This window comes from Leptodactylus fuscus, chromosome 8, assembly GCF_031893055.1.
Source record: "Leptodactylus fuscus isolate aLepFus1 chromosome 8, aLepFus1.hap2, whole genome shotgun sequence".
Classification (NCBI taxonomy): Eukaryota; Metazoa; Chordata; class Amphibia; order Anura; family Leptodactylidae; genus Leptodactylus; species Leptodactylus fuscus.
This window is the reverse complement of record NC_134272.1, coordinates 49,611,646-49,637,829: the sequence shown is the minus strand read 5'-3', so window position 1 is coordinate 49,637,829 and position 26,184 is coordinate 49,611,646. Positions and strand designations below refer to the sequence as shown.

General features: G+C 43.4%; 1 protein-coding gene across 1 annotated transcript in view; it reads right to left on the bottom strand.

The window, feature by feature from the left end:
- Nucleotides 1–26,184, bottom strand: part of LOC142217243 (uromodulin-like) — a 78,567-nt gene that overhangs the window by 21,794 nt on the left and 30,589 nt on the right. The window contains exons 5-9 of the mRNA XM_075285437.1: nucleotides 18,025–18,263; nucleotides 16,719–16,835; nucleotides 8,911–9,085; nucleotides 7,896–8,039; nucleotides 6,744–6,779 (exon numbers count right to left, since the gene is read on the bottom strand). Coding sequence (XP_075141538.1) covers nucleotides 6,744–6,779; nucleotides 7,896–8,039; nucleotides 8,911–9,085; nucleotides 16,719–16,835; nucleotides 18,025–18,263 — 711 coding nt within the window. The remainder of the gene's footprint in view (nucleotides 1–6,743; nucleotides 6,780–7,895; nucleotides 8,040–8,910; nucleotides 9,086–16,718; nucleotides 16,836–18,024; nucleotides 18,264–26,184) is intronic.

The window sequence follows — 26,184 nt, the reverse complement described above, 5'->3', positions numbered from 1 at the left end:
GTCGGCCAGGTACTCCCACAACATGCGCCTATACTTGTCCCTCCTGGTGACACTAGGCCCCTCAGTGGCGGTAATTTGGCCAGGGGGGGGCCATTAATGTGTCCCAGACCTAGGAGTAAGTCTTGAAACAGGGTAGAGTTTTGCATGCCTTTGCCTCTACCCACCGTTTATGCTGCTTAGCTTCCCTCCACATCTACACTGCTTTCACCCCTAGACATCACCCTAGTTTATGCCTCTGCTTCTAGCCACCTTTTTTGTTGATTTAGCTTCCCTCCACATATACACTGCTTTCACCCCTAGACATCACCCCAGTTTATGCCTCTGCTTCTAGCCACCTTTTTTGTTGATTTAGCTTCCCTCCACATCTACACTGCTTTCGCCCCTAGACATCACCCCAGTTTATGCCTCTGCTTCTAGTCACCTTTTTTATTGATTTAGCTTCCCTCCACATCTACACTGCTTTTGCCCCTAGACATCACCCCAGTTTATGCCTCTGTTTCTAGACACCTTTTTTGTTGATTAGTTTGCCTGCACATCTACACTGCTTTCGCCCCTAGACATCACCCTTGTTCATGTCGGGTTGGTGGCCTCGTCGTCCACCAACTCCTCTTCCAATTGCTCACTGTTCCCTTACTGAAAACCGCACATAACCACAGCTTGGGCCTGGTCTGCGTTGTACCCTGCACCCTGCTTAACGCAGCTGCAATATCCGGAGTTGTGATGAGCGCATGCTAATGTTTTGTGTCCAGTGGAATGGATGGGAAAGGATTTCACATAAGTCTGCCACCCATGGAAACTCATGGTGCAGAAACTGCGGGAGCTGACTCTGAGGAACCCTTGGGTTTTGGACATGGTACTCCATCAAAGGTCTCTGCTGCTCACACACTCTACTCAACATGTGGTACGTCAAGTTCCAGGGGGTGGGGACGTCGCACATCAGCCAGTGTTCTGGCAGATGGAGGCATTTCTGGAGGCTTCGGAGGCTAGCAGCGGCTCCTGTACACTTGCGAAAGTGGGCGCACAAGCGTCGCACTTTCACCAGTAGCTTGTGTACATTGGGGTGTGTTTTCAAAAAACGTTGCACCACTAAGTTAGAAGTGGGCCAGGCATGGAACGTGTTGGAGGCTGGCAAGCTCCAGAGCCGCTACCAGGTTCCTGCCATTATCACACAAGACAAACATGCCTGGCCCCAGGTGTAGCAGGGAAAAACACATTGCCATCTCAGCCAGGATGGCATCCCTGACCTCGGAGGCAGTGTGCTGTCTGTCCCCCAAGCTGATGAGCTTCAGCGCGGCCTGCTGACGTCTCCCCACGCCAGTAGCTGGGGTCGATTCAATGGCGGAGGAGGAGGAGGGTGGTGTTTCAGCACTCCTGCCAGGAATATTGGGTGGGGGAGACAAAGCAGGCCACTACAGTTCGCGACCCGGTCCCAGCCTCAACTACATTCATCCAGGCTCACTTTAAGGGCCATAAAAGTGAATTTTGGAAGGTCTTACCACATCACACACACACATCGACAATGACAGTTCAGAGTGGGGACTGAAGGATTTCCCATTGTCTATTCCATGTGTGGTTGTCATGGGCAACGTGATTTAAAGGGGTGGTTGGTAATGTTTCTTTAGCTTAAAATTTGGGTTTCTGTCCATCCAATTGGGGAGTAAGGAAGGTTTCCAGGTATTTTCCCACTTTGATAGAGGGTTTTTTGAATGTGGAAAGTGTGTAGTTGTAAGGCTGTGATAGTGGGGTAATAGAGGGTCTTTGGTGTGTTAGATGCCCCCAGACATGCTTCCCCCTGCTGTCTCAGTTGCATTTTAGAGGTGTTGGCATCATTTGCTGAGGTGTGAGAGTGGACTTGGTGACCCTCCTGAGTCGAATGGTGGGATCCCCTGAAACGAAGCATTTCTCCCATAGACTATAATGAGGTTCGATATTCGTTCGAATATTGAGATGCTATTTGGAAAGAATTTTGAACATCGAATATTTTACTGTTCGCTCATCTCTACTGACATCCCTTTGTTTTTGTATGCCCCATGTATGTTTACTTATAGGTGCATGTTACACAATATATCACCTCCTTCATGTTGCAGTTGATGTGGTCTTTAGTCGTATAAGAGGGGTTTCCTCCATTCTTATCCATTATCTTTACAGATATTCTTGCACCTATGTTCTGACATGTCTTAGACTTTTTCCAAAGAAAGAAATACTAAGGATGCTTCAACATATCTATTAAGGTCCTGTACAATAGTAGCTTCCGGATTGCCAACATGTTTTGGACATCTGTATACAAATCTAGTTTTGTTAGTAAATATGGTTAGCAAAAGTCAGATTTTTACTTACCTCCATGTACATTATTTCCTGGAAAAAGAATACAGACATGTCAATATGAAGTATTACTACTGATACCATCCACATGTATAGTTCTGACCATTACTAAAGTATTATTTTCTAGGCTTACGTCTACAACTAGAGATGAGCGAGTACTATTCAAAACGGCCGTTTCAAATAGCACGCACCCATAGGAGTGAATGGAAGCGGCTGGCACGCAGACTTTGCCGGTGGCCAGCCGCTTAGACCCCTGCGTGCCGGCTGCGTCCATTCATTCCTATGGGTGTGTGCTGTTCGAAACGGGAGTTTCGAATAGTACTTGCTCATCTCTATCACCAACCAATAATATGTAGATCACATTTCCCATCTGTAACAGCTATATATTTTCAGTGTATATATTATATTTTAAATTATAAAAAACTAAATTTATAATTTATAGTACAGACCAAAAGTTTGGACACACCTTCTCATTCAAAGAGTTTTCTGTATTTTCAAACTTTGAACTTTGAACAAATTTTAAACTATGAATTAACACATGTGGAATTATATACTTAAAAGTGTGAAACAACTGAAAATATGTCTTATATTCTAGGTTCTTCAAAGTAGCCACCTTTTGCTTTGATTCCTGCTTTGCACACTCTTGGCATTCTCTTGATGAGCTTCAAGAGGTAGCCACCTGAAATGGTTTTCACTTCACAGGTGTGCCCTGTCAGGTTTAATAAGTGGGATTTCTTGCCTTATAAATGGGGTTGGGACCATCAGTTCTGTTGTGCAGAAGTCAGGTGGATACACAGCTGATAGTCCTACTGAATAGATTGTTAGAATTTGTATTATGGCAAGAAAAAAGCAGCTAAGTAAAGAAAAACGAGTGGCCATCATTACTTTAAGAAATGAAGGTCAGTCAGTCCGAAAAATTGGGAAAATTTTGCAAGTGTCCCCTAAGTGCAGTTGTAAAAACCATCAAGTGCTACAAAGAAACTGACTCACATGAGGACCGCCCCAGGAAAGGAAGACCAAGAGTCACCTCTGCTGCAGAGGATAAGTTCATCCGAGTCAGCAGCCTCAGAAATCGCAGGTTAACAGCAGCTCAGATTAGAGACCAGGTCAATGCCACACAGAGTTATAACACCAGGCACATCTCTACAACAACTGTTAAGAGGAGACTTTGTGCAGCAGGCCTTCATGGTAAAATAGCTGCTAGAAAACCACTGCTAAGGACAGGCAACAAGCAGAAGAGACTTGTTTGGGCTAAAGAACACAAGGAATGGATATTAGACCAGTGGAAATCTGTGCTTTGGTCTGATGAGTAATTTATTCAAAATTGAAGGCATACTGAACTAACATGGCTACCACATAGAGATGAGCGAACAGTGAAATATTCAATATTCGTTATTCCTTTCGAATAGCCCCTCAATATTCGACTATTCGAACGAATACCGAATCCCATTATAGTCTATGGGGAAAAACCATTTGTTTCAGGGGAAACCACTATTCGATTCAGGAGGGTCACCAAGTCCACTATGACACCTCAGCAAATGACAACACCTCTGCAATCCAACTGGGACAACAGGGGAAGCATGCCTGGGGGCATCTAACAAGCCCAAGTCACAGTTTTACCCCACCATCACAGCCTATCAACTACACATTTTCCACACTCAATACAACCTCTATGAAGGTGGGAAAATACCTGGAAACCTTCTTTCCTTCCCAATTGTATGGACAGAAACCCAAATTTTAAGCTAAAGAAACATTACCAAGCAGCCCTTTAAATCAAATTTAGTGTGGTTTGCACACTTTGCAAGTATAAACTGAGTAGGGGCTCTGAAAAGAGCAGCCTTACCACCTCTGGCATGCACCGTCATTTGGAAGGCAAGCCCTGCACTCAGAGAGAGAGAGCAAACGCAGGACAATAGTCAGCCGGCGTTGCCAACACTGACTCTTCCACAGTTTCCAGTACTGGAGATACAGTCCAGACCACCAGCCTGGACACCTCAATATCTGCCTCTGACACTTTGTGGAGTTCACCCTCATCTGCCCCTTTTCCTGCCTCTGCTCCTCTTGCCTGCACAATCATGCGTCTCTTCCCTCGCTGGCGGCAGAGAGGAGATTTAATCCAAGAAGCTAACAACTGCCATCTGGTCCACAACCACCAGGGGAACACTCTCCAAGGTCTGGGACACGTTAATGCCCCCCCGGCCAAACTACCGCCACTGAGGGGTCTAGTGTCACCAGGATGGAAAAGTATAGGCGCATGTTGCTTGAGTACCTGGCCAACCACAGCCCTGTCGTCTCCGATCCATCTGCGCCTTACACGTATTGGGTGTAGAAGTTGGATCTGTGGCCCTTGGGGTGAGTGGAGGCTTCCCCCAGCTGAAGTTTGGACATTTGGGTGAGTTTGGCGAGGGGGTGCAAGTACGCCCCGCAGTTAGCCTTTTTGGTTACATAGTTACATAGCAGATGAGGTTGGATAAAGACAAGCCCAACCTATAACCCTACAATCCCTACAGTGTTGATCCGGAGGATGTAAAAAAAAAACCCATGAGGCTTATGCCAATTTTCCTATTTCAGGGAAAAAATTCCTTGCTGACTCCAAATCTGGCAGTCAGTATAAAAACCCTGTCTCATCGTCTCCTTAAAATCATGGTGGCATAGAGTGTACAGTCAAAAGTTTTGAGAATGATACAAATATAAATTTTTACAAAGTCTACTGCTTCAGTTTTTCTAATGGCAATTTGCATATACTCCAGAATGTTATAAAGAGTGATCAGCTTAACAGCAATTACTTGCAAAGTCAATATTTGCCTAGAAAATGATCTTTATCCCCCAAAACACATTTCAACATCATTGCAGCCCTGTCTTAAAAGGACCAGCTAACATCGTTTCAGTGATTACTCCATTAACACAGGTGTGGGTGTTGATGAGGACAGGGCTGGAGATCAATCTGTCATGATTAAGTAAGAATGACACCACTGCACACTTTAAAAGGAGGCTGGTGCTTGGCATCATTGTTTCTCTTCTGTTAACCATGGTTATCTCTAAAGACGCGTGCAGTCATCATTGCACTGCACAAAAATGGCCTAACAGGGAAGAGTATCACAGCTAGAAAGATTGCACCCCAGTCAACAATCTATCGCATCATCAAGAACAGCAAGGAGAGAGGTTCCATTGTTGGCAAAAAGGCTCCAGGGCACCCAAGAAAGACCAGCAAGCGCCAGGACCGTCTCTTAAAAGTGTTTCAGCTGCGGGATTGGGCTACCGGCAGTGCAGAGCTTGCTCAGGAATGGCAGCAGGCAGGTGTGAGTGCATCTGCACACACTGTGAGGCTGAGACTCTTGGAGCAAGGCCTGGTCTCAAGGAGGGCAGCAAAGAAGCCACATCTCTCCAGAAAAAACATCAGGTACAGACTGATATTCTGCAAAAGGTACAGGGAGTGGACTGCTGAGGACTGGGATAAAGTAATTTTCTCTGATGAATTCCCTTTTCGATTGTTTGGGACATCTGGAAAACAGCTTATTCGGAGAAGATGAGGTGAGCGCTACCACCAGTCTTGTCTCATGCCAACTGTAATAAGCGTAAGCTTTTGTTACTCGTAATATGATTGCAATTATATTTCTGTATGTGATAAAAACATCTGACGAACGCACATAAAAAACCAGAGGGCAGCAGATCATATGAAAATATAATATTTGTGTCATTCTCAAAACTTTTGGCCATGACTGTAGATTGAGCATACATCGATTCCTTGCCCTGCAGTATAGGTCTGAAAAGAGCTGTTGTTGATCTTCAGTTTTTTCCTGCCTAGCAGAAGCTAATCCCTATCTAGCCCTCTGCAGATCTCTGTCCCCATGTCTCCAAGCCACAAAATGAGACGAAGATGGCGGTGACTATTCTTATAAATCCGAGGTCACCTGATTTTGGCAGCCAATGGCTTTTTCCAATTTTTTTCAATGCCTACGTTGTTGTAGTTCCTGTCCCACCTCCCCTGCACAGTTATTGGTGCAAAAAAAGTGCCAGGGAAGGTGGGAGGGGATACGAATTTTTACTGCGTTTGCCACGTGGCATTCAATTGGAATCAAATACCTCAAACGGCCTGATATTCGATCGAATACCAATTCGATCGAATGCAGTTCGCTCACCTCTACTACCACAGCATCTTGCAGTGGCATGCTATTCCATCCGGTTTGCGTATAGTTGGACCATCATTTGTTTTTCAACAGGACAATGACCCCAAACACAACTGCAGGCTGTGTAAGGGCTATTTGACTAAGAAGGAGAGTGATGGGGTGCTACGCCAGATGACCCGGCCTCCACAGTCACCAGACCTGAACCCAATCGAGATGGTTTGGGGTGAGCTGGACCGCAGAGTGAAGGCAAAAGGGCCAACAAGTGCTAAGCATCTCTGGGAACTCCTTCAAGACTGTTGGAAGACCATTTCCAGTCACTCCCTCTTGAAGCTCATCAAGAGAATGCCAAGAGTGTGCAAAGCAGGAATTAAAGCAAAAGGTGGCTACTTTGAAGAATCTAGAATATAACACATATTTTCAGTTGTTTCACATGTTTTTGTTAAGTATATAATTTTGCATGTGTTAATTCATAGTTTTGATGCCTTCAGTGTGAGGGTGCGTTTACATGATGTAACGTTGCGCGTGATCTGGCACGTATACACGCGCCGGCAGGTGACGCGCTCAAAATGCTCCCATTCATTTCAATGGGAGTTAGGAGAATATACGTCGCATTATTTTGCACCTGTGATTTTGCGGCCGCTCCTAACTCCCATTGAAATGAATGGGAGCATTTTGAGCGCATCATCTGCCGGCACGTGTATACGTGCCAGATCACGCGCAACGTTACATCGTGTGAATACACCCTGAATCTACAATTTTCATAGTCATGAAAATACAGAAAACTCTTTGAATGAGAAGGTGTGTCAGAACTTTTGGTCTGCACTATATATTAAAGTCCATGTCAAAATAGCTTTAAGAAAGGCTATTCTTCAACTATCTTTATTATTCTGACCCATGCCGCCATTCCAGTGTTTTTATGCTGTATGGAAATGAGTCTTCAGAAAGTACAGGGGGAATTGCCCTTTGCTCAAAAAGTACAGGGGGCATCCATTTGTGCTGTCTGAAGACTCTCCAGCGACACCTCCATCTTTTTCTCCCACCCGCCTCTTCACTGCGTCATCAACTGTGTCTTCAGCTCAAAGAGCAGACTGCGCATGTCCATCAGCCATTTTCCTGTGGCCTCTTACATGTATGTCGTTGGAAAGTCTTTGGACAGCACAGGGTATGCCCTCTGTACTTTTTGAGCAAAGGGGAACGCCCCTATGCGTTCTGAAGACTTATTTGTACATGGCAAAAAAACACTGACGTGGTGGCTATTCCAACGTGGGATTAGTTCAAAAAGGGATACAAAATTATAAAATCCCTTTAAGTAAAGTAGATCAATAAATATAACATCATTATTAGAAAATTTCAATCATGTTTGTGCTATTATTATGCCAAGTGTTGTACATTTTTTTTCCAGATTCTAATGAAAAAAATCAGTTATACTTCAGATGAATCTCATACAGTTACCATTATATCCTTCAATACGTAAGGAATGAGAACTTGATGCATAGACTTTAACTGTCCAAATTCCACGGCTGGGGCGGTCCAAGTAAGATAAAGACCCCCAAGATTCTGAGGAAAAGACTGTGAGATTTTCAACAGCACCTAAAAAACAAGGTTTAAGTCTTAAAACATGGATACAGCAAACTGCATGTATAGCCTTAGGGTGCATTCACACTTCGGATATGCTGACTGATTCTGAACATTAAAACACGTTCAGAATCAGCGCATATAAAGCAGATCCCATTCATTTCAATGGGAGCCGGCATACGAGCGTTCCCCATTGAAATGAATGGGATGCTTTTTTCTCTACGAGCGCTCGTAAAGCTGGTGTTACGAGTGCTCCCATTGAAGTGAATGGGAAGTGTTCGGGAGCCTTCCGCAGCGCTCGTGTGTACGGCTGTGAATGAGGATTTTTACAAGCCGGCGTTACTCCGTGTGAAGGCAGCCTTAAAAGGGTTGTCCAGGATTTAGCTTTTTATGGCCTACCTTCTGGACATTTGTGGTTGTCCCCCTCCCCTTGGGTTTTGAGCCTACAAAGTGGGTGCCTGGAACTAGCATAGCAGATGTTTTCCCAGATACACAGCTTTAGAAGCAGCTGATTGATACTTTATGCTGTTATATATTCTATAGTCTTGTAGATACTTCTCCATCAGAAATGTTCCCGATTTTACTACACAGAGGATTTACGATACACTATTAGCACCCACCAATATGTAGCTATTGCTCTGCCTGTATTCTGTCAATGTTGTGTTCATTATTATTATTCATTTTGCATCATCTATGGGCCCTGGGTGCCTAGCTTGATCCACAAAGGACCACAATCCCATACACAGATGATAATGGTCTCTAGGAGTAAGCAATTCAAAGGCTTAATAATATTGGAGGATACAACCTGGCCAATACAGCTAGGACAATCAATTTTAAAATTGCCATAAATTATATACAATAATTACAATATGATAAAGATTCTTACCAAATGGATTATAAAAAATCAGTGAGTTGATTGAACCCGATACTGATACGATGAGGGAAGTAAGATTTGATCCCACTGAGAAGCTAGCAACATAATTAACATTGTTATCCACAGACAATAGGCGACTTGTGCTGTTAACGGGAATTTTCAAAAAGAAGTTGAGCAGGTCTGCTATCTGTAAATTAAGATAGAGAACATAAAGCTCTTGGCCCTGTCTTGTGTCATTTATTTATTTATTTATTTTTATTTATTCTTTATTTATATATTTATACAAGATAAGCACAATGACAATTAGATGCAAACAGTCAAGAAAACAAACACCGATAATTTCTTGAAAATTACAAATAAATCAAGTGTACAAAATTCAAACAAATAAGGTGAACAATGTAAATACACATTATGTCAAAAGAACATATACAGTTGTGTAGGTCATCCTGTACAAGTATTAAGCAACTACCTGAAAGCTTCAAATGCAAGCATAAGAAGGCAAGTGGGGGGGGGGGGGCGAGGAAAGGAGCGAAGGAACGGGAAAAGAGGACCTGATTCATAAAAGGAAGAAATCCCAGAAGAAATCACGATACCAGTTTCCACCATTTCGCCCAAACCTTGACATATTGGTCGTGAGATCTATCTTTCCAACTCACTAACTCCTCGAAACGGGCAATTTGGTGTGATTTCTCCAGCCATGCATGAAAGGTTGGGGGGGGAAGAATTTAACCAGTGTAGTGGGATCAGTGACTTTGCTGCACCGATTAAGTGGAACCACAGCTCTCGTTTGTGTGGGCTCAAAGAGCCTGCAGGGCCAGTGAGAAAAACTTGATCCGGGAAAAGCACCTGTGATGTTTTGAAAAGTCTGTTAATAAAGTCTGATATCTCTCTCCAAAAGGGTTCAATTAGATCACAAGACCACCAGATGTGTAACATCGTGCCTACTTCAGAATTACAACGCCAACACTTATTAGAATCTTTAAGACCATGTCTAAAGAGCCAGTCCGGCGTGCGATACCACCTAGTTAATATTTTGTAGTGGAGTTCTTGTAAGCGCACACACCTAGACTGCCCAAAACTATGTTTCAAGATAAAATCTACATCATCCTCAGAAAAGGTCAAGGACAGTTCTTTCTCCCATGCGGAAACATAAAGAGGTTTGTCCATATCAGCATAATCCGTAAGCAGTCGCCTACAGCATGAGACTTTCCGTTGGGACGGTAATTTTGCAAGTAAGCCATTCTCAAAGGCCGTAAGCTTACGACATGGATTAGAGAGTGTTAGCAATTTCCTAATAACACTATGAAATTGCGCGTAATGGAGAAAGTGAGGCTTAACAGAAGGAGCCAACGTATGAAGCTGGTCTTGAGAGATAGGTAAACCATCCTTAATTAGATCTTTAAGTCTAACTTCTTTCTTTCAAAACATTCCGTCAAGTAACGGCGCATTGTGAGCTAACAGCGGTAGGAAAGGAGTGAGGTCCGCAGGTAAAATTGGGGAGGGCATCGGAGCTAAACGTTCATTATGCTTAAGCCAAATTTCACACGGACCCTTTAATAGCAGATTTAGGTCCCCACGACAGTGAGAAGGCGTGGGGAACCAGAGAAGTCTTAAATATAAATCATCAAAGAGGCTTTGTGCCAAATCCGTAACTAGAGAATTCTTATGAGGGAGAGCATAATACATCCAGCGGGAGAGCTGAATGGCATCATAACAGGCTTGCATGTCTGGTAGAGCAATTCCACCGTTTTGTTTCCGTTTAACCAGAAGCCTATATGGTAACCTAGGAGGTCTGTGGTTCCAGAGAAAGGCCGAGAAAAGTCGTCGAATTTGGTGAAAATAAGATCGAGGTACAAAAATGGGTAACATCTGTAATACATACAACACTTTTAGAACAATATAAACTTGCAGGAGATTTTTCCTGCCTAACCAAGACAAGTATGGAAGATTATAATCTTTCAGCAGTGACTTAAGATCAGAGAGCAGAGGGACATAGTTTAGCGAGAAGACATCTTCAATACTAGAGGGTAAATGTACACCAAGATATTTTAAGGACTTAGATTTCCACTGGTAGGGTGTTGAGCTTCGTAATACGTTAATCTGGGAAGGGGGTATAGACACGTTGAGAATTTCCGATTTTGTGTCGTTAATTTTATAATTAGAAAGGGAGCTATAGGTAGCTATAAGTGATTGGAGTTCAGGCAGAGATGTTACGGGGTCAGACAGCAGGAACAGCACGTCATCTGCATAAGCCATCGTGTGTATCGATCTGTCTGCAAATTGGAAACCAGAAATATACGGGTTTTGTCGTACTGCTTGGAGAAAAGTCTCCAAGGAGAGGACAAAGAGGGTAGGGGAGAGAGGGCACCCTTGTCTGGTCCCGTTAGATATATCAAAGAAGTCCGAAAACGAACCATTAATCTTAATCCGAGCATGAGGTTGGGCATAGAGAGAGAGTACAGCTCTAACAAAAGGGGGTGGAAGACCAAAAGCCAGTAAAGTTTCTGACATATAATTCCAACTTACACGATCGAATGCCTTCTCGGCGTCTACACTAAATAGGAGTAAAGGGTTATTCGACTTTTTAGCTAATGCGATAATATGTAACAATTTATGCGTATTTTCTTTACCCTCCCTGCCCTTCACAAAACCGACCTGCTCCTCATGAACTAAAGAGGGGACTACATCTCTCAGTCTTAGAGCAAGAACCTTAGCCCAAACCTTCAAATCACAATTCAGCAAAGATATAGGTCTATAATTGCAGCATTGCGTCGGGTCTTTACCCTCTTTGTGAATCAAAGTAATGTGCGCCTCCTGCGTCTGCCGCACCATAGGGGAGCCCTTCATCAGAGAATCACAAAAGGAGGTAAGATAAGGAATTAGCTGTGACTGAAAAGTTTTATAGTAGAGGGAGGGTAACCCATCAGGGCCAGGGCTCTTACCACTAGGAAAACTAGATAAAACCTCCTTTATTTCAGATTCTGTGATTGGTCGAAGCAAAGAATCACTCATCTCTTCTGTAACAGAAGGCAAGTTAAGAGAGTGAAGGAACTCTCGAATACGCAAAATATCCTCCGTACTACCAACTGGATCATGAGGGTCAGTGTTCTGTTGCCTTAGGTTATAGAGAGAGGAGTAATAATGCCTGAACTCTTTCACAATTTCAGAAGTATCATAAGTCAGGGAACCGTCTGATTTCTTAACTGCTGCTATATGTGCCCTTGCTCTCTCCTTCCTCAACATTGCGGTCATAAGTTTACCCCCTTTATTGCCATGAGCGTAAATACGAGCTCTGGAATGTAAGAAAGCTTTGGCTGAGGAAGCATTCAACAAATGTTTCAACTTCTCTCTTAGTAGCAACAGATCCGAGTGGGCAGATAAGAGAGCATTACGTTTCTGCAGTCGCTCAAGGGTGGCAATCTGAGCCATCGGGGAGTCAAGCATTTTTTTTTCTCTTTCTTTAAGGCTGAAGCCCTGGAAATAAAAAGGCCCCGTATAAAAGGTTTATGTGCCTCCCAAACCAGAGCCGGGGATAACTCTGGTGACACATTCGACAAGAAATAGGCAGACAGTTCTTTACCTATATGCTCTCTAAACTCAAGATTGTCTAGTAACTGTTCATTAAGGCGCCAGGTCCACTCCCTAGGGGTCAAATCTGGAAGAGCAAAGGTGGTTGAAACTGGCGCGTGGTCCGAGACGCTAATAACACCAATTTGAGACCTGATAATATTATTAACTAGCGACTTGGAACATAAGATGTAATCCAAGCGTTGGTGAGAATTGTGTGGCATTGAAAAAAAAGTGTAGTCTTTTACAGTTGGGTTTACCAGCCTCCAGGAGTCTATGAGATTCAAATCTTGCAAAGCAAGATGTAGTCTTCTAATAGCCTTCTGAGAAAGCGCAGATTTTTGTGAGGAGGAATCTAAGAGGGGATCTAGTAAGACATTAAGATCACCACCAATCAAAATTTCGCCCTCTGCAAACTGAGCCAGGGATTTCAGGGTCTGTATTAACCAAGAGAGCTGACCATGGTTAGGGGTATAGAGTGAGGCTATAGTTAGTGGTCGATTGGAAATGCTTCCTTTAACAAAAATGGCTCTCCCTTCCACATCAGCATACTGTTGGGTAATAACAAACGGGAGCGTACGTTTAATGGCAATGGCGACGCCCTTAGAGGAGGACGTCGGATGAGTTGAGTAATACCATCGATCATATACAGTTTTATAAGGCTTAGGAATTCTGTCTGTTTTAAAATGGGTTTCTTGGAGTAACAGAATATCTGCATTAAGCTTTTTCGAAAAGGACATTATCCAATGGCGCTTATTTGGAGAGTTTAACCCTTTCACATTAAAGGATGAAAGCGTAAGAGGGGGGGGGGGTCACAGAAGTCATGACGGAAAGGCAGGAGAAATGTAAGGAAAATTACTACAAGGGTTAGAGATAGAAGAGCAAGAGAAGGGTAGGGAAAAGAACAAAAGGTGGGAAACGGAAAGGTAGCACAGAAAGAGAGAGACAAGTACCAAATAAGGCGTGGATGCCTTCTATGCGAGGAACCCGACAAGGGTATCTCGTAACTATCAGGTAGTAGAAAGACACAACAGTATGCAGTACCTACACAACTAGAACTAGTCAAGAAGTAACCAAATACTGAACTAGTAAACTAATGGAACGGGGTTTTTCCTGATCGGAATGGGACCCTAAGGGTCGTCCTATAAAGAAAATTTAGTAAGTAAAATACCTGTGGGAGAAACATAGGCAGTTAACAACTTAACGAGGCACGGAAAAGCCAAAGAGCACTGGTAAAGTACAGCTGTACCGGTCACACTGAACATCATGGTGCAATAAAGAATAAGTCCAAAGCCAACGTGTGGTAGATATGGATCAAAAAAGAAAGGAAGCATCCCATCAACCAGAGAAGAGATATATATCCAGATAAGGCCTAAAGAAAAAAAAAAGACGAAACATAAGCCATACTCTTGTCCAAGAAATAGGCGGCGAGAACAATGTAAAGTCACCGGTAGGTCCGTGGACAGGTAACAGCCAGAGAAGTCCAGGGCATGTTCAGGTAAACTCATTAATCTCTGAGAAGGCTCTTCCGAGATTTGGGCGACTTGAATTTATTAGTACCAGGCCCAGGCAGAAGAGGGGGAAGTAGCGGTATCGGATCCAAATTCTGAGAGGGTAGCCAAGAGGGGATTTCCAAGGGTGCAATATCCAGATATGACCAGACTGCTGGTAAATCCCGTGGAGTATGAACAACAATGCGTCTTCCGCCACACAGAATGGCCAGTCCAAAAGGGTACAACCATGAGTACTGTATATTCTTTGCTCTCAGTTCATCTAGTAAAGGCTTGAGCAATCTCCTCTTTGCTAGTATGGAGGGAGCAATGTCTTGGTACAGAAAAATTTCAACACCCTCAAGCAAAATTTGGTCTTTAGCTTTAGCCGCAGTAAGGATGGCGTGCGTGTCCCTGAAGGAGAGGAGACCGCATATTATGTCACGGGGAGGGTCCCCTTGCCGGGGCTTAGGCCTAAGCGATCTATGTATGCGTTCTATGGTCACCTGAGCTGCACGTTCCTGTCCCAACAGATCCGCGAAAATGCTATTCGCCATTTTGGGCAAGTCATCTGGGGAGTAAGATTCAGGGACCCCTTTCAAACGGAGATTGCGCCTGCGGCTTCTATTCTCCTGATCTTCTATTAGTAGCAAGGAGCGATCAAGTAACTCTTCCTGCTGTTGGAGATGGTCGGACACCGCCCCGGCATGCTCCCTAATAGACGAATAAGATTCCTCAAGAGCCTGGACCCTATGAGAAGTAGCTTTAATCTCAGAGGTAATGTCCGCCAATTCAGCTAAAACTGGTGACATTGCATTCGTAATTGCCTTTTCCAAAGTTTTAAGAAAAAATTTCCGTGTAAGCGGCATGGTACCTGTATCAGATAGCTCACCTCCCGCTATACTTCCAATTTCAGAGTCGTCCTCGAAGTCCACTTCCGGCCTAGACTCCGGCGCCATCTTAGGGAGAGTGTGAGGAGAAGACCCGGTCTTCTTTCTAATAAAACGCTGCAAGTCCACCTGATGTTTGGGCATCCTAGGGGTGCTTGGTGCTTCCCCCTCCTTATCTCTGCCAGATTTGCCCATGTTCACCTCCAGGTAAGGCAAGACGACCGCTCAAAAGTCCCCAGTATCACGGAGCTCTAGTGACTCGCGTCTACCATGCTGCGCGGTCAGGCCCCGCCCCCGTCTTTTGTCATTTATAATACTGGTGTCTTTACAAATGGCAAATATCTACATCCCCACAAACAGTTAAAGGGGTTTTCCCATGAACATTACCATTTTAAAATCCGTAGACCATTAGAATTTAAATAGTTTTGCAAATCTAAGTAAATATAAAAAGTTTCTATGAAGATCAAGAAGAATCTGTAATTCTCCTACAGGTCCACCTGAATAATTTGCATAGTCGGGCTGCACATTGGGTTGGACAGATTTCCTATAAGGCTAAAGGATATAGAGTGCAAGCTCTATAATGTATGAATTTCGTGGATCTGAAGAGAACACTAGTTCTCCTTCAAGTACGCCTGTGTTGATTATTTTAATAATATGCGCATGCTCTTGTAGGTCTATGTTAGGGAAAGTTCGCCTTCTGGTCAGACAATGCCCTGGACCTTCGTTTGGTCTTTAGGATTCTTTCTTGCCTGCGGAGCGCTTTTCAATTCTCCTTCAGGTCGGAGGAGGGCTGGGATTCCTTCCGGGGCGGGGAAGAAGGTAGCACAATTTTAGGGGGGGGGGGGGGTCCTGCCCTGCTCCATTGGATGATGGCGGGGAGAGAGAATTCCTATATATATGAATTAGGCAGGTGTTATATGGTTTATGTGAAGTTTGAGAAAGCACCTGTTGTGCGAAATACAGGTAATGATTGCCTTTTGCCTTTTCATGCATTGGCCTCCCGAACTGCAGCTATCTGTTTTTACAAGGAGCAATGCCACCCAGTGTTTCTCTTTTGTATTGCACAATAAGTAATTATACATTTTTAAAGGTTTTCTTTAGCCATCACCAGTTGTTTCTGCAGATGGAAGCTATAGGCAGCTCTGCTCCTTTTCATGTGTATGGGAGCAATGCTTTAGTTTCCCAGCACAACTATTACAGTAAATGGGGCTCCATACACTGTGTAGAGCTTCCTGTCCGTACACAGCAGTGGTAGCATCGGGAAATGTAGCTCTGCTCCCATTCACTTGACCCTTGATTATTATCAATAGTATCCAACTTTCCTGGGTCTTGGACAACCCCTTTAAGTATATGCCATGAATAAAGATATAAAATTGTATTTCTCTAAATTGTGGAATTTTTTATTTTGATTATAATATTAATATTTTAGTATATTTCTGTTAGATAGCTCCAAAGACTCCTAATAATTTCAAATTATAAAATACTGCTGCTATTAGGGGTAATTTATGGGATTACATTTTATATTGTAGAAGTCACCACTGAAACCTGTGACACCAGCAGTTACCTGGTACAAACAGGACCTCACGGTTGGCTCCAGCCGGGGGACCTGTAAACTGTATCCGATGCTAGGGAATGAGAATCATTGGCCCTATCATAACCAGAAAGAGTCGGATAACCCTTTGAAATCTCGACTGTTGGAATTTTTTTTTTCTCCATGAAAATAGAGTTTGGAAGCAATGGCTTCCTTTCCAGCCATCAGTAGCCTCCAGCTGTTTTATGGCAGCCTGTTTGTGTGCTGTGAGTAAACAAAAGTTAGGTCTGAGTATAGCTTATACCAATAAACTAGTTCATTCTTTCTTACTCTGGCAATTGCTGTAGTGGATGGATTGTAAATTGAAAAGACGTGGCCGTAACTGCGGGCAGCAATATCTTTATAAATCTGGAAATCAGGGTTATTTATACTTCCACAATAACCAGCAAAAAGAAAAACCTGTGAAGAGAGGAAAAAATAAAACAGTATAAATGATTAATGAGAATTAGAGATGAGTGAGTAGTACTTGATCGAGTAGGTATTCGATCGAATACTACGGTATTCGAAATACTCGTATTCGATCGAGTACCACTCGCTGTTTGAATGTAAAAGTTCGATGCAGAACCAGCATTGATTGGCCGAATGCTATACAGTCGGCCAATCAACGCTGGTTCTTCTCCTACCTTTAGAAGTCTTCTCCCTGCAGCTTCACCGCAGTGTCTTCCGGCTCTGAATTCACTCTGCCAGGCATCGAGCCGACTGTGCATGTCCACTTGTAGTGCGGGCATGCGCAGTTCACTCTGCCCAGGGCCGATGCCTGGCAGAGTGAATTAAGAGCCGGAAGAGGCCACGGGGACGCTTCAAGGAGAAGACTTCTCGGAGGATCCAGCCTGACCCTCACTCGTGGACTTGGTAAGTATAATTTGATCGAACATTGCCTACCCCTGAAACGAGCATTTTCCCCCCATAGACTGTAAAAGGGTTCGATATTCGATTGGAGTAGTCGAATATTGAGGGGCTACTCGAAACAAATATCGAACCTCGAACATTTTACTGTTCGCTCAAGTCAACTGCACTCATGATTTTTTTTTTTTTTTGCAGGATCTGTTCATACCTGGGTTATACTGCAGGATAACTAATCCCTTGCAAATTATTAAATAAAGGATTAAATAAATTTCACTTTGAACGAACCAGGCCAAAAAGCGCTGTGGGAAAAAAATGCAGAAGAAACGTGTTGTGTTTTTTTCCCACAGTGCCTTTCACAGAAAGTCTGCAGAGTTTTCATCTTTCTGCTTCAATTATACTTAGATGGAGACCGCCAGCTTTTTCGTAAGTATAATTGACATACTGCCATTTCCAAAAACAAAACAGTTTTGGAAATAGTATGTCCACGGCAGGGATTATTTTGCAATGTGTGGATGGGATTCACTAGATTTTAATATGCAGTAGCCACATGTGGTTTCAGCCTGAAGAGATTTCTTGTAATAAGAAGTAAAAAATAAAAAGAATATATATATAATATAAAAATATATACGGTATATAATAAATAAATAACATAATAAAATATACATAATATGAATGGCCATGGTGATATAACATATGGCACAATAGGTATGAATTTCTTATATCACCTCTCTGTACATCTTACCTTAACTTGCAAAGAATCTAATAGAGAAAATATTTTGCTGACTGCATCAGTGTTACCACTGTCCTTGGCAGTCGCATCTGTTACTAACACCACAAATGAACCAAATGGGCTGACTTCCAGGGCTTTCAGTAATCCCACCATTGCGTATTCCGGGCAATCGCCCCCATCATGAGCATAGAGAAAAGAAAGGCCATTGAGAAACTCTGTAGGTGAGCAGGTAACTTTAAGTGGCCCGACACCTGAAGAAAGAAATCATAATGTGAAATTAAATTATGCAAATGTATTTTATCAGAAATGGATGTCCTCTATCACTGGGCATGCTATAGACCATGACAAAGTCACCTGAATTCAGCACATTTTCAGCTTTGTTAGTATCTTGCCCTGTTGCAGAGATATCAGTGCCATTAGTTTCCACTACTGATATCACTGTACACTTCTATAGTCTCTATCTGCACTGTAAAAGCATTCTAGACTATAAATATACAAAATTATGGGACTTGGATCGCTATGAGGCTACATTCACAGAAGCGATATGTATGCTGCCTGTGCTTCCACAGACTAATTGATTTTTTTCATTGAGCTTGGAATGCAAAACAGATCTGTCCTGAGTTTTGCCCTGGACTCATGGTCCCATGCATGGAACCACGATAATACACAGATGTCAGGAATCTCAGTTTAGCTACTATTGCTTTAAAGGGGTTGTCCCATCACAAGGATCCTATCTATACTGCTTGGTAATGTGGATGTAAGACTTTTCCTAAATACATTGCTTCAGCAAAACTGCTTTGTTTGTCCACTATCTTACTTTATTCAATTCTTTGTGGCCACAGCCCTGACTTATCTGGTCATGAGTCAAGTGATGTATCTGCTGCTCTTAGGGGGGAGGGAGGAGGGGCTAAGTGCAGGGAGCGAGCCTGTGTATCTAGCTATTCCTGTGTCTACACCACGTGACCTAGCTCTCTGCTATCAGATAGAGGAGAGGAGCTGCTTTCATTTCTTCTGTTCTCCCAGTTATCAGGCTAGCTAATTCAATTGTGTTCATTTATGGCAGAGACAGGCAGTCTCTGTATGTAACACAGAATGGAGTTGCTGCTGCCTGTACTTCATAGTCCAATATGGGTGGGCGGAGCTACACGCTAATTTGGGGCGGAGCTAAACGGCAGGTTGCATGTGAAACCCCGCCCACCAAATGATGCAAGAAACCAGGAAGAAAGAAGATTTTACAGCAGTAAAGACTGATGAGTATGTGAGGTGGGAATACCCCTTTAAGGTTACTGTGCCAAACTGTGAAGCTTCTGCAATGTCAGAGTTCTCTTAGGTTTATCTAATAAGCAGCTGAGGAAGCCTATTTAGACCCTCTTCCTCCTAAGCTACTTCTACTTCGCTGTACCTAGTTTGACTTTCTTATCCTGCTTGTTTGTACTGCACTATTTATCTTCTGATTTTGGCTTTGATTTTACCTCTTGAACTGTCTATTGGATTGGACAATCACTCTTTTGATTTATCCTTCTGATTCCGATTTGCCTTGTAAGTTTATCGTGGTTTATGGTTTAGACTTCTAATTGTGGAAAATTCATTTCTCTTTCCAGTTTCTGGGGAGATAACTTATACCCAAATTCAGGGCCGCCATCAGCTTTTTCACATTGCGTTTTTGGCCTCCCTTGCCGGGATACGTTGGTAACCAGTCAGAATCAGCTGTCAACTTATCCCTGCACGAAGAACAGGCCATTAAAAAAAAGGGGGGCCTGCAGTTCTCCATGCAGGGATAAGTGGGTAGCTGATTGTGACTGGATACCAATGTATTCCGGCAAGGGAGGCCAAAAACGCAATGTGAACACTCCTTTAAAGTGTAAGTCCCACCCCAAACAGGCTGCTATGCTAGTAGCATAGCAGCCTACATCATTATTAATGCAAAGCACACATACCTTTGGAGGTATTGTGTGCTTTGTAGTTCTCCTGCTAAAAACTTATATATTATATATTATTGCCCCAGTTCTCTCTCTGCAGTGCCGCACACCCGATGCCCCAACAATCCCCCCCATCCACCTTCTAACATCTTTCCATTGCCCCCTGTACCCATAACTCCCAACTTTTGAAGAACCAAAAGAGGGACAAAATGTGCGGCACGTCGCTGTAAATTTAGCCCCGCCCACTTTTATGTTGACTCCGCATTCTCATTAATTTTTCATGTGCCCGCACACAGTGTAATCCTCCTACAGTCACCCGTAAATTATATGTCCCCCTCTATCTCTCCCCCAGCTTCATATACACCCTTCATCTGCCTCCAGTTTCAGGTCTCCCCCTCCATTTCTGCCCCCAGTTTCATGTCCCCTCCATCTCTGTCTCCAGATTCATGCCCCCCATCTCTGCCCCAGTTTCATGTCTCCCCATCTCTGCCCCCAGATTCATGTCCCCTCCATCTCTGCCCCAGATTCATGTCCCCCCATCTCTGCCCCCAGATTCATGTCCCTCCATCTCTGCCCCCAGATTCATGTCCCCCATCTCTGCCCCCAGATTCATGTCTTCTCCATCTCTGCCCCCAGATTCATGTCCCCCATTTCTGCCCACAGTTTCATATCCCCCATCTCTACCCCCAGATTCATGCCCCCCATCTCTGCCCAAGTTTCATGTCCCCCCATCTCTGCCCCCAGATTCATGTCTATCCATCTCTGCCCCCAGATTCATGTCCCCCATTTCTGCCCACAGTTTCATGTCCCCCATCTCTACCCCCAGATTCATGCCCCCCATCTCTGCCCCAGTTTCATGTCCCCCCATCTCTGCCCCCAGATTCATGTCCTCTCCATCTCTGCCCCCAGATTCATGTACTCTCCATCTCTGCCCCCAGATTCATGTCCTCTCTATCTCTGCCCCCAGATTCATGTCCTCTCCATCTCTGCCCCCAGATTCATGTCCCCTCCATCTCTGCCCCCAGATTCATGTCCCACATCTCTGCCCCCAGATTCATGTCTATTCATCTCTGCCCCCAGATTCATGTCTCCACATCTGTGCCCCCAGTGTCATGCCGTCCTCTCCTTCATCTGCCCCCAGTTTCACGTTCCACCTCAGTGTATTGTACACATTACACTTACCTTCTCTTCATTCCTTCGCCGCGGCCGCTCTCTGCACGCCTCTCTCTCTCTCACAGTTGTAGACGCGATGTGACGTCATCAGATCGCGTCTACACAGCGACTAGTGTAGACGCAGTGGCAAAGCAAGGAGCTGAACTGTGTCAGCTACTTGCTGTAGTCGCGGCCCGCGTATGTTTTCAACTCAGATCTGCATCCTCTGGACGCAGATCTGAGTTGAAATCGGACATACAATGACTGCTGCGGGCACCAGGGGGTCGGCACATGGTGGCGGGCCAAAACCGGGCCCCCTCCATTTTTCAATTTGGCCGGGCCCCTGACGCCAGTAGCAGTAATACGGGCCTATCGGCGGCCCTGCCCAAATGTAGCACCAGTCCAACTGGCTTCTTGGCTTGCATTGGTGAAGGCGTTTGGATATATATCTCTCAGCGCTGTAATGGATTTAAACAGATAGTTCTCCTGCTCTCTGCAAATTCTGCAATTTCTAATATTTACGCAGGAAGCCATAATACAGCTGAATGTGTGAGACCATTAAAAAAAAGGGTCAATTTGATAGCTGTGAAAAACACAGAAACAATACATGCAACATGCATTCGTGTGCATGGAGGCTTTAGGTATATGAACTTCATTGTAGGGTTCCACCTTACTACAATACTGACATTACTATAGATGATATTTTGCTGCAATTCACTTCCATCTTTACATGGTGCCAGATGGCAGATCATCATCCTGTGATCAGTATAGGAAGTGTAAAAAGAGACATCAACAAGAATGTTAAAAAAAACATTCTAGCACAAAACAACTGTTGGCTAAATTGTCTCTACAATGTTTTCTACAACATTTTTGACATTTGAAGAAAAAAAATTCTGTATGGTACATTCCCAAGAAAATTAATGAGATTTTATTTCATCTCATCCCCACACTGCAGGAAAAAAGTTGCAAAAAGATGAAGCTTCTTCAAAAACACATGTATCTATTAGAGGTGAGCGAACAGTGTTCTATCGAACACATGTTCGATCGGATATCACACTGTTCGCCATGTTCGAATCAAACACCGCGTGGTAATGTGCGCGAAAATTCGATTCCTCTCCCACCTTCCCTGGTGCCTTTTTTTGCTCCAATAACAGCGCAGGGTAGGTGGGACAGGAACTACGACACCAGTGACGTTGAAAAAAATAGTAAAAACCCATTGGCTGCCGAAAACATGTGACCTCTGATTTAAAAGAACAGCGCCGCCCAGCTTCGCGTCATTCTGAGCTTGCAATTCACCGGGGACGGAGGTTTCCGTCCAGTTAGCTAGGGATTAGATTCTGGTAGGCAGGGACAGGCTAGGATAGGAAGGAGAAGACAACCAACAGCTCTTATAAGAGCTAAATTCCAGGGAGAAGCTTGTCAGTGTAACGTGGAATTGACGGGCTCAATCGCCGCAACCCAGCTTTCCACAGTGTTCAGGATCCTGAATGGAATACACTGAAAGTGTATTCCCGTATACCCTATATACCCCCGATCCACGTTCCAACGGTGTGCCCCCCCACATGCACCACAGAAATTAACTTGAATACACTGTAAGTCCCCTAAAAATAGAATTGGGGCTATATACACCCTCAATTCTTGCTACTGCCATATAGTGCCAAGGTCTGACTGGGAATTCAAAGAATATATTGGGGTTACATACACCCTCAATTCTTGCTACTGCCATATAGTGCCAGGGTCTGACTGGGAATTCAAAGAATATATTGGGGTTACATACACCCTCAATTCTTGCTACTGGTATACAGTGCCAGGGTCTGACTGGGAATTCAAAGAATATATTGGGGTTACATACACCCTCAATTCTTGCTACTTGTATATCGTGCCATTTTCTGACTGGGAATTCAAAGAATATATTGGGCCTACATATACCCTCAATTCTTGCTACAGCCATATAGTGCCAGGGTCTGACTGGGAATTCAAAGAATATATTGGGGTTACATATACCCTCAATTCTTGCTACTGCCATATAGTGCCAGGGTCTGACTGGGAATTCAAAGAATATATTGGGGTTACATACACCCTCAATTCTTGCTACTGCCATATAGTGCCAGGGTCTGACTGGGAATTCAAAGAATATATTGGGGTTACATACACCCTCAATTCTTGCTACTGGTATATAGTGCCATTTTCTGACTGGGAAATCAAAGAATATATTGGGGTTACATACACCCTCAAATCTTGCTACTGCCATATAGTGCCAGTGTCTGACTGGGAATTCAAAGAATATATTGGGCCTACATATACCCTCAATTCTTGCTACTGCCATATAGTGCCAGGGTCTGACTGGGAATTCAAAGAATATATTGGGGTTACATATACCCTCAATTCTTGCTACTGCCATATAGTGCCAGGGTCTGACTGGGAATTCAAAGAATATATTGGGGTTACATACACCCTCAATTCTTGCTACTGCCATATAGTGCCAGGGTCTGACTGGGAATTCAAAGAATATATTGGGGTTACATACACCCTCAATTCTTGCTACTGCCATATAGTGCCAGGGTCTGACTGGGAATTCAAAGAATATATTGGGGTTACATACACCCTCAATTGTTGCTACTGGTATATAGTGCCAGGGTCTGACTGGGAATTCAAAGAATATATTGGGGTTACATACACCCTCAATTCTTGCTACTGGTATATAGTGCCATTTTCTGATTGGGAATTCAAAGAATATATTGGGCCTACATATACCCTCAGTTCTTGCTACAGCCATATAGTGCCAGGGTCTGACTGGGAATTCAAAGAATATATTATGGTTACATACACCCTCAATTCTTGCTACTGGTATATAGTGCCATTTTCTGACTGGGAATTTAAAGAATATATTGGGCCTACATATACCCTCAATTCTTGTTACTGCCATATAGTGCCAGGGTCTGACTGGGAATTCAAAGAATATATTGAGGTTACATACACCCTCAATTCTTGCTACTGGTATATAGTGCCATTTTCTGACTGGGAATTTAAAGAATATATTGGGCCTACATATACCCTCAATTCTTGTTACTGCCATATAGTGCCAGGGTCTGACTGGGAATTCAAAGAATATATTGGGGTTACATACACCCTCAATTCTTGCTACTGGTATATAGTGCCATTTTCTGACTGGGAATTCAAAGAATATATTGGGGTTACATACACCCTCAATTCTTGTTACTGCCATATAGTGCCAGGGTCTGACTGGGAATTCAAAGAATATATTGGGCTTACATACACCCTCAATTCTTGCTACTGGTATATAGTGCAATTTTCTGATTGGGAATTCAAAGAATATATTGGCCTACATATACCCTCAATTCTTGCTACAGCCATATAGTGCCAGGGTCTGACTGGGAATTCAAAGAATATATTGGGCCTACATATACCCTCAATTCTTGCTACTGCCATATAGTGCCAGGGTCTGACTGGGAATTCAAAGAATATATTGGGGTTACATACACCCTCAATTGTTGCTTCTGGTATATAGAGCCAGGGTCTGACGGGGAATTCAAAGAATATATTGGGGTTACATATACCCTCAATTCTTGCTACTGGTATATAATGCCATTTTCTGACTGGGAATTCAAAGAATATATTGGGCCTACATATACCCTCAGTTCGTGCTACAGCCATATAGTGCCAGGGTCTGACTGGGAATTCAAAGAATATATTATGGTTACATACACCCTCAATTCTTGCTACTGGTATATAGTGCCATTTTCTGACTGGGAATTTAAAGAATATATTGGGCCTACATATACCCTCAATTCTTGTTACTGCCATATAGTGCCAGGGTCTGACTGGGAATTCAAAGAATATATTGGGGTTACATACACCCTCAATTCTTGCTACTGGTATATAGTGCCATTTTCTGACTGGGAATTTAAAGAATATATTGGGCCTACATATACCCTCAATTCTTGTTACTGCCATATAGTGCCAGGGTCTGACTGGGAATTCAAAGAATATATTGGGGTTACGTACACCCTCAATTCTTGCTACTGGTATATAGTGCCATTTTCTGACTGGGAATTCAAAGAATATATTGGGGTTACATACACCCTCAATTCTTGTTACTGCCATATAGTGCCAGGGTCTGACTGGGAATTCAAAGAATATATTGTGCTTACATACACCCTCAATTCTTGCTACTGGTATATAGTGCCATTTTCTGATTGGGAATTCAAAGAATATATTGGCCTACATATACCCTCAATTCTTGCTACAGCCATATAGTGCCAGGGTCTGACTGGGAATTCAAAGAATATATTGGGCCTACATATACCCTCAATTCTTGCTACTGCCATATAGTGCCAGGGTCTGACTGGGAATTCAAAGAATATATTGGGGTTACATACACCCTCAATTCTTGCTACTGCCATATAGTGCCAGGGTCTGACTGGGAATTCAAAGAATATATTGGGGTTACATACACCCTCAATTGTTGCTACTGGTATATAGAGCCAGGGTCTGACTGGGAATTCAAAGAATATATTGGGGTTACATATACCCTCAATTCTTGCTACTGGTATATAATGCCATTTTCTGACTGGGAATTCAAAGAATATATTGGGGTTACATACACCCTCAATTCTTGCTACTGGTATATAGTGCCATTTTCTGATTGGGAATTCAAAGAATATATTGGGCCTACATATACCCTCAGTTCGTGCTACAGCCATATAGTGCCAGGGTCTGACTGGGAATTCAAAGAATATATTATGGTTACATACACCCTCAATTCTTGCTACTGGTATATAGTGCCATTTTCTGACTGGGAATTTAAAGAATATATTGGGCCTACATATACCCTCAGTTCTTGCTACAGCCATATAGTGCCAGGGTCTGACTGGGAATTCAAAGAATATATTATGGTTACATACACCCTCAATTCTTGCTACTGGTATATAGTGCCATTTTCTGACTGGGAATTTAAAGAATATATTGGGCCTACTTATACCCTCAATTCTTGTTACTGCCATATAGTGCCAGGGTCTGACTGGGAATTCAAAGAATATATTGGGGTTACATACACCCTCAATTCTTGCTACTGGTATGT